Below are 8,941 nucleotides of genomic sequence, written 5' to 3'. Positions count from 1 at the left end.
ATAACGTACTGAATTGAGCCTAGAATGATGTCTGCCAAGTTTTCGATTTGCACCAAAATAGTGCATATCGTACTTAATTAAGTCTAGAATAGTACACGTTAAGTTTCGTGAAAATCGGTTTGGATTTAAATATAGCTCCTATATAAATTTTCGTCCGATTTAATGTAAATAGTGTACCGAAGTCCCTATACATATTTCGATTTGCACAAAATTTGGCATAGTGTACTGAAATGAGTCTGGAGATTTAAATGAAATGAGATTTATGTACAATATACAAGTTAATATAAGATAATCTCTGCCATTCTCATTGAAATCGGTTCAGATTTCTATATAGCTTCTACATATATATTTTCGTCCAATTTTACACAAAATTGACACAAATTTTGCACAACGTACTAAAGTTTTGAAATTTGGAAAGTTTTGAAATCGGTTCAGATTTTGATAGAGCTTCTATATATATTTTCTCCCGAGTTTTGGTCATTTTGTCCCATTGTAAGAAGCAACCCTATATCGGAACAAATGAAAAATTTAGTATAGGTTGCAGAATTCGACGTCTGTTAGCATTCATCTGTTGAATATACCCAAAGTGGTGAAGGGTATCATATAGTCGGCCCCGCCCGACTTTACTACTTTCTTTACTGTTTTATTCTTACAAATGATTTGAGTATTTTTTCGCATTGCAAGCAATCGAGTCGCTTGAATTGAAATTTTGAGTGTCACTATGTTCGTTTTATTGTATGTAAGCCTTTGATTTTTAAGCTTCTATCTCATTATTATACCCTTCACCACACTGTGGTACAGGGTATTTTGTCTTTGTGCAAAGTCGCATTTATTATTCGAATTGGAGGAAATTTGGCATAGCTCATTCACTCGGTTCAGATTTAGATATAGCTCCCATATATATTTTCGTCCGTATTAAGGTAAATGGTGCACCAAACTCCTAGTGTTTGTCCGATTAACACGAAATTTTGCGCAACGTATCAAATTGAGACTTTAATGACGTTTTTGGGTTTTGTTGAATTTGCTGCAGATCCAGCCATAGCTTCCATATGAATTTCGAACGGGTGTCTGATTGAGAATAAATTTTTAACAGTGCGGCGTACCGAATAGCATGTATCAACTTTGCTATAAATCATGTTCCATAAATTTGTCTAAATCTGCCCGAATTAAATTAAATTTATCATAGGTTGCAGAAAAACATGAGTATGTTCCTTCGAGGGAACATTTACATACAATTGTAAGGATACATATGTACAATATATCCAAGTGGTATCATATAGTCGGCCCAGTCCGACTTTACTACTTTCCTTACTGGTTTTTCATTGCATTCGTGCTCTTAGTCCCATTAGATCCAATCGTTCATCTAGATCATCCCGTTAATTATCCGAATTATAGGAAATATACAAATGAACGATTGAACCAAATCAATGTCCTAGTAAATTTTGCCCGTCGTACGATTTCAGGAACGAGATTGCCAACTCCAAAAATTGTCACTTAATAGTACTGAAGTTCACGTATAACCACACAATTTTAAAAGTCCCCATTCAATTGTTTCAGCATTGTTTATGCGACATATTCGTATCTACACTGAATCATTAATGGTTTTGCTCATATCAATTCGGTTTATTCTCAATTGAGATGATTCCTTTTCATTAGTCAGTGTTTAATGGATTTCTCAAACAAGCGGTTGGTAGCGGTCGAAGATCACAATAATCTTTTACAAGTGGTTGTACATTTGTAAAAAAATAGAACTAGCAGCGAATGGTCGCAAAAATTGCAACTCAATAATAAAAAAATAATGACATATATTTTTATCAATGAAAATGTATAAAGCTATGAAAATTTCAAAAATAATATGTGCAATATTCCTGATACGACGAATACAGTACGGTGAGTATTTGAACTATAAACGAAAAATATAAATATTAAAATATAATACAAATCTCAAAATGAAAATGTTCATATTTTAAATTTAGCTTACGATAGCATTTAGATAGAACTGTGTATTTATTAAGTAATACTTTAATTCATATTAATAAATTCCACCGAATATTATCTCGGAAAGTCCATGTTTTTAATTATCAATATAAACATTTGTAAGTGTTTTGGCAGCATATGGTGAGTCAAAAATCGCAAAAGAGCATATATCCGAAGTCGAATTAAAGAATGTCTCTGCAAACCGTCAAACTAAGGTATCTGACTTATATTAATGAAGAGTATAAGAAAATATAGAGTATGACAGAGAGCGAGAGAGAGACTGTATGACCGACAAATTAAGGCCTCAGACTTGTTTAGATGAAAAGTATAAGAAAATAAAGAGTATGAGATAGAGAGATACTAAGCACGAGTTTGATTGATTTATTTGCTTGTGATTCGTAAACAAAAATGCTGGCGTCAGAGAGCATACAATAATCCGAATATAGTTGTCTGACAAGTGGTCTTCCCCCAACCAATTTATGTATGAATGTGTGTAACGTTATCTGGGTAAAGAAAGGTTAGGATAATACAACTAAGACAGTCTCTACACAGAAGATATATTCGAACAATTCTTATGTATATATATATATATATATATATATATGTAGATGTTAGATAAAGAAAATAGGGTAGTGCCGAAAAATTCCACTGAGACAACTTGCGCTCCATTTTAAAATTGCGAATATTATGTCAAAACATGGACTTCAATGAATAAATTTTGCCGGATCAACAAAGACTTAAAAATACAACAGAATAGGACGTGATCTTTATATTGTGATTTTATTAAGGAGTTAGTAAAAAATACCACATATATTTCCTATGAGAATACAGTCCTTCGTTTTTATATCAAGTACGAAAAATTGTATCCATATATTTTTGTTTTTACAATGCACATATCATCAGCATTGGCTGATTGTGGTGAAAGACTGTGGACATGTGATAATGGCGATTGTATACCGATTAACAAGCGGTGTGATGGTTCCGTAGATTGTTCGGACCATTCTGATGAAATTGCGGAGAATTGTATACACATGGCCTCTGACTGTCTTCCGTTTGGGTTTGTTTGTAGCTACGGAGCTTGTATTGCCGGTGTTGGTCGTTGCGACAATAATACCGATTGTGCCGATAAATCTGATGAATATGCATGTATGAATGAAAATCCCGAGCATCATCGTGGCAACTGCAGGTAAGTGAATTAAAAACTGTAATAAAAAATTATATCAAATATTTAGTTACTTACCTTTGGTAGATCAAATCAAATGCAATGTTTAACGAGTAAGGAATGTATTGGACGTAACGATATGTGCAATGGCGTCAAGAACTGTAGGGACGGTTCAGATGAAACTGTGGAAGTATGTGCCGGTTTCGATTGTAGTAGTGGCTTTCAATGTGGTTATGGTGGCTGCGTAGCCGATTATGCAAAATGTAATAAAATTCGTGAATGTGTTGATGGTTCAGATGAAGCCTGGGAGCTATGTGGTACTCCGAGGAAACCGGAAATCTCAGTAGGTGTCAAAACTATAGTTTTTCCCGATAGCACAGCAATAGGAAATGGCGGTCAACGATGCCGTATACCATTCGACCTACAAAGTGTCATTGCACTAAGGCACTTAACTGGAAATTCGACATTGAAACCGGGAGATTTTGTTGAACAATTGGAAGTCGTTTACTTTGAATGTTTTAAAAATAATAAGAAGTTAGATTTGGGAAGACGTAAATGTGAGGGTGGAGAATTTAATGGACCAATTCCTAAATGTCAAGGTATGTTAGATGAAAAAACTTTGTCAGATATATTTGGAAAAATTTTCATTAGATTACGGATATAAGAACATCGAAAAATTTTTTCTTATAAGCGGGATTTTCGTATATGAATGTATTTTACATAATACACTTTTTTCTTATATGTGTGAAACATTTTCTTATGTCCGTGTTTTTCTTATATAAGATGTTATTATATCCGTGGTCTACCGTATAAACATAAAATCGTATAATTGTAAATATTTTATGGATTATCGTTTTTTCAATAATTTATGTTTTAAACATATACTATTCTTGATATAATACAGTGGTTTGTAATCCCCAACTGTTGGAGGGACTCTCAACGATATACAATGTGTATTCAGCCAGTGGCAATTTCGTGAAGCGATCACTTCATAGATATGGTATAGCAGTCGGCAGTATAATTCACTCGATTTGTGCTCCTGGTTATAAGCGACAACAAATGATTGGCAAACGACAAATTTTGAGATGTCTGACAGATGGTACATTCGATCAGAAACGTGAACCTTGTGAACAGTACTGTGGTCATCCATCGGTGCCAATGGCTTCCATAACCAAGGGTGTGACTTCCAATGATCCTAATCAAGTTCCATGGCATGTTTCCATATATAAGTTGGTTAACAATAAATGGGAGTTTATTTGTGGGGGTTCAATAGTCACCCCACGAATTGTTATATCAGGTACGAGTGTTAAATGCAAATTTCTTTCAAATCGTTTTATGTCTTTTTTTGTCGTTTTCTTGTAGCTGCTCACTGTTTTTGGAATAACGAATTGATGCGATTGGAACATTCTAATAATTTTAGATTCGTTGCTGGCAAACAACAACGAGTATTTGATGATATTCAGGAAAATCAAGTTCTAATCAGAGGGGCCGAAATGATTAATGCGTCTGCAGAGTAAGCTAATTAGTCATGTTTTATTTTTTGCAAAAAGACGAACTCTATGGTTACATCATATCGGTTTCAAGAAACAACATTTAATTGTATGAGAGACATACCATTTACCTAAAAAATTTGACACAACGTACTGGATTGAGTCTAGAATGATGTGTGCAAAATTTCTTAAAAATCGGTTCAGATTTAGATATAACTCCCATATAGTTTCGCCCGATTTTAGGTAAATGGTGCACCAAGGACCCTGAAAAACATTCAATTTGCACGAATTTTGGCATAGCGTACTGAATTAAGTCTAGAATGACGTGTGCTAAGTTCCGTACAAATTGGTTCAGATTTTTATAAAGCTCACATATATAGCTTCGCTCGATTTTAGGTAAATGGTATGCCAAAGTCCCTAAATATCTTCCGAATTGCACGAAATTTGGCACGGTGTACTCAATTGAGTCTAGAATGATGTGTGTGAAATTTCTTGAAAATCGGTTCAGATTTGGATATAGATCCCATATATATTTTCGACCGATTTAAGGTAAATGGTCCACCAAAGTCCCTACATATCCGTCGATTTCCATGAAATTTTGCATAGTGTACTGACTTAAGTCTAGAATGATGTGTGTAAAATTTCTTGAAAATCGGTTCAGATTTAGATATAGCTATCATATATGTTTGCCCGATTTCAAGTAGGACCCAAAATATGGCCATTAGGAACAAAACCTGCTGAAATTAGTATAACCTAACCTGCGACAAGTTTCCTTGAAATCGGTTCATATTTGGATATAGCTTTTTTTATCCAATTTAAATAAAAGGTGCACCAAACTCCTCATGTTTGGAATATTGACATGAAATTTTGCACAACGTACAAAATTGAGCATTTTGATATTTGTTTAAATCGATTTACATAATTTTGACCCATTGTAACAAACGAATGACATGTTTATGGATTGATATAATCGGTTTACATTTAGATAAAGGTCACATATTTTAGTTCATCCAATTTCATGTTTATGGCCATTCTGTTAGTATGCATTTGTTGAATATACCCATAGTGGTGAAGGGTATCATATAGTCGGCTCCGTCCGACTTTACTACTTTTCTTACTGTTTTTTTTTATTTTACAGTTTTGAAGGCATAAGAACTAATAATTTTGCTGATATTGCTGTCATCAAATTGGACTCCCCATTTGTTTATAATGAGCATATATCAGCGATATGTTTTAAACATTTCACAAGACTTATCAGTGATATTGTACAATCGAACATTACCGGAACTGTAACTGGTTACAATGAACTAAATAATAATATGGAACGAGTATCTATGACCACCCAAGGATACTATGAATGCATACAGCACAAATCTATAGGCGAAACATTGTCCGAAGATAAATTCTGTTTATACAAAGATAACAGTGAACGAATTTGTCGCGGTGATAGCGGCGGTGCATTTGCTCAGAAACTTAAAGTTGATTTTCCAAAATCAGAGGATCTATACTATTTACTGGGCATTATAAGTTTTACACCTAGAACAGAAAATGAGTGTTCGCGCACAGGTTATGTAGCGGCAACAAATGCGAAATTTATGCGTCCGGATTTGTATAATATATTCCTCAAGGAAATTAATAATGACGAGAGTCTGTTTTAGCAACAATAATATTTGCTGATAAGTACTTAGGAACACATTTTTGTTAATTAAAAAATAAAAAACTAATTAAAGACAACAAATCAAAAATTAAGTGATTTATTTATTTCTTATGTGCAGCTTGCTGAACATAATGTGCAACGCCGACCCTACGAACTGCTTACAGAACTAACCAAATATAATATGTTTATATAAATCCTGCTTTTGTTTGGTCCGAAATGTATATATGTATATACTTTGAAACAGCAAGTTTTCTTCAGGTTGCTAGTATATGCTCATGAAGAATGTAGTTTAAATTTAGAAAATCCGATTATGCTGAAGATGTGCTAAGTGCGAATGTTCCTTCGTTGTGGTCGCAATTTAGCAAAAGAAAAAACTAAATAAAGAAAATAAAAAGCAAATAACGACGGCCAACCGGTTTTTAAGCCTGTGACAATAATTGAATTATACTATTATCAAAAAATAATAATACATATTTTTATTAATGAAAATGGTCAAAAGTAATATAGCTCTTAAAATAATATGTACAATATTTGTGATATGGAAAAGTATTTCAAAGTACGGTGAGTATTTCAAATAAATATATAATTAAAAATATTAAAATCCGAGAATGGAGATAAATATGTTAGAATTTAGTTATCGAGAACACATAACTGCAAATGCATCGGGATACAAATGCATATTTATGTTTAAACATTGAAGTTGATAAGTTATCAGTAAATTCCGACGAATCATGAGTTCGGAAAATCCAAAGAAACACACTGTTGTTATTCCCCTTCTTGAAGGCGTACAAGAAAAACAGCTTCGGACAAATACCCATATTCTGTTTTTATACCCTTCACCACACTGTGGTACAGGGTATTATGTATTTGTGCATATGTTTGGAACAGGCAAAAATAATCGAGATAGACCCATGGTTCCTTTTGAGAATATGCATAGAATCACTTTCTGAGTCGATTTATGCATGTCCGTCCGTCCGTCTGTCTGTCCATGTATTTTTGTGAGCAAAGTACAGGTCGCACTTATGATCCGAATTGGATGAAATTTGGCACAGCTCATTTGTTTGACCCAAGGACGAACCCTATTTAAATTGGGAAAAAACGGTCCAGATTTAGATATAGCTCCCATATATATTTTCGTCCGATTTAAGGTAAATGGGGTACCAAAGTCCCTAAATATCTTTCGATTTGCACGAAATTTAGTACAACCTACTGAATTAGGTCTAGAATGATATGTGCCAAGTTTCGTGAAAATCGGATCAGATTTAGATATAGCTCCCATATATAGATTCGCCCGATTTTAGGTAAATGGTGCACCAAAGTCCCTGAAAATCATTTGATTTACACGAATTTTGGCATAGCGTATTAAATTATGTCTAGAATGACGTGTGCTAAGTTTCGTGAAAATCGGTTCATATTTAGATATAGCTCCCATATATATTTTCGTCCGATTTAAGGTAAATGGGGTACCAAAGTCCCTATATATCTTTCGATTTGCACGAAATTTGGTATAGCCTACTGAATTAGGTCTAGAATGATGTGTGCTAAGTTTCGTGAAAATCGGTTCAGATGTAGATATAGCTCCCATATATAGTTTCGCCCGATTTAAGGCAAATGGTGTACCAAAGTCCCTATATATCTTTCGATTTGCACGAAATTTGGTGTAGCCTACTGCATAAGGTTTAGAATGATGTGTGCTAAGTTTCGTGAAAATCGGTTCAGATTTATAATTTCGTCCGATTTAAGGTAAATGGGGTACCAAAGTCCCTATATATCTTTCGATTTGCACGAAATTTGGTATACCCTACTGAATTAGGTGTGGAATGATGATGTAGCTCCCATATATAATTTCTTCCGATTTAAGATAAATGGGGTACCAAAGTCCCTATGTATCTTTGGATTTGCACGAAATTTGGTATAGCGTACTGAATTAGGTCTAGAATGATGTGTGCTAAGTTTCGTGGAAATCGATTCAGATTTAGATATAGCTCCCATATATATTTTCGTCCGATTTCAGGTAAATGGTGTACCAAAGTCCCTATATATCCATCGATTTGCACGAAATATGGTACAGCCTACTGAATTAGGTCTAGGATGATGATTGCTAAGTTTCGAGGAAATCGATTCAGATTTAGATATAGCTCCCATATATATTTTCGTCCGATTTCAGGTAAATGGGTCACCAAAGTCCCTATATATCCATCGATTTGCACGAAATAGCGTACTTAATTAAGTCTAGATCGATGTGTGATAAATTTCGTGAAAATCGGTTCAGATTTATATATAGCTCCCATAGTTTCGCCTGATTTAAGGCAAATGGTGTACCAAAGTCCCTATATATCTTTCGATTTGCATGCAATTTGGTATAGCCTACTGAATTAGGTCTAGAATGATGTGTGCTAAGTTTCCTGAAAATCGGTTCAGATTTAGATATAACTCCCATATATAGTTTCGACCGATTTTAGGTAAATGGTGCACCAAAGTCCCTGAAAATCATTTGATTTGCACGAATTTTGGCATAGCGTATTGAATTAAATCTGGAATGATGTGTACACCTCCTATATATATTTTCGTCCGATTTTAAGTAAATTGTGCACTAAAGATACACAGCTAGGTTCTGTCAATCGGCCTAGCATCATTCTGGACCTAAAACGTATT

At 34.2% G+C, this 8,941-nt stretch overlaps 1 protein-coding gene across 1 annotated transcript; it reads left to right on the top strand.

The window, feature by feature from the left end:
- Positions 1 to 2,864: 2,864 nt before the first annotated feature.
- Positions 2,865 to 6,287, top strand: LOC133334385 (modular serine protease-like). Its single transcript, XM_061542682.1, has 5 exons — positions 2,865 to 3,163; positions 3,227 to 3,738; positions 4,044 to 4,436; positions 4,502 to 4,652; positions 5,768 to 6,287. Exons 1-5 carry the CDS (start codon positions 2,865 to 2,867, stop codon positions 6,285 to 6,287), a joined length of 1,875 nt encoding a protein of 624 aa, XP_061398666.1.
- The last annotated feature ends 2,654 nt before the right edge of the window (positions 6,288 to 8,941 follow it).

This window comes from Musca vetustissima, unplaced genomic scaffold (genome assembly GCF_032173495.1).
Source record: "Musca vetustissima isolate MV318-11 ecotype Yass unplaced genomic scaffold, APGP_CSIRO_Mvet_v1 utg38915, whole genome shotgun sequence".
NCBI classification, from domain to species: domain Eukaryota; kingdom Metazoa; phylum Arthropoda; class Insecta; order Diptera; family Muscidae; genus Musca; species Musca vetustissima.
This window is presented reverse-complemented; position numbering and strand designations above follow the sequence as displayed.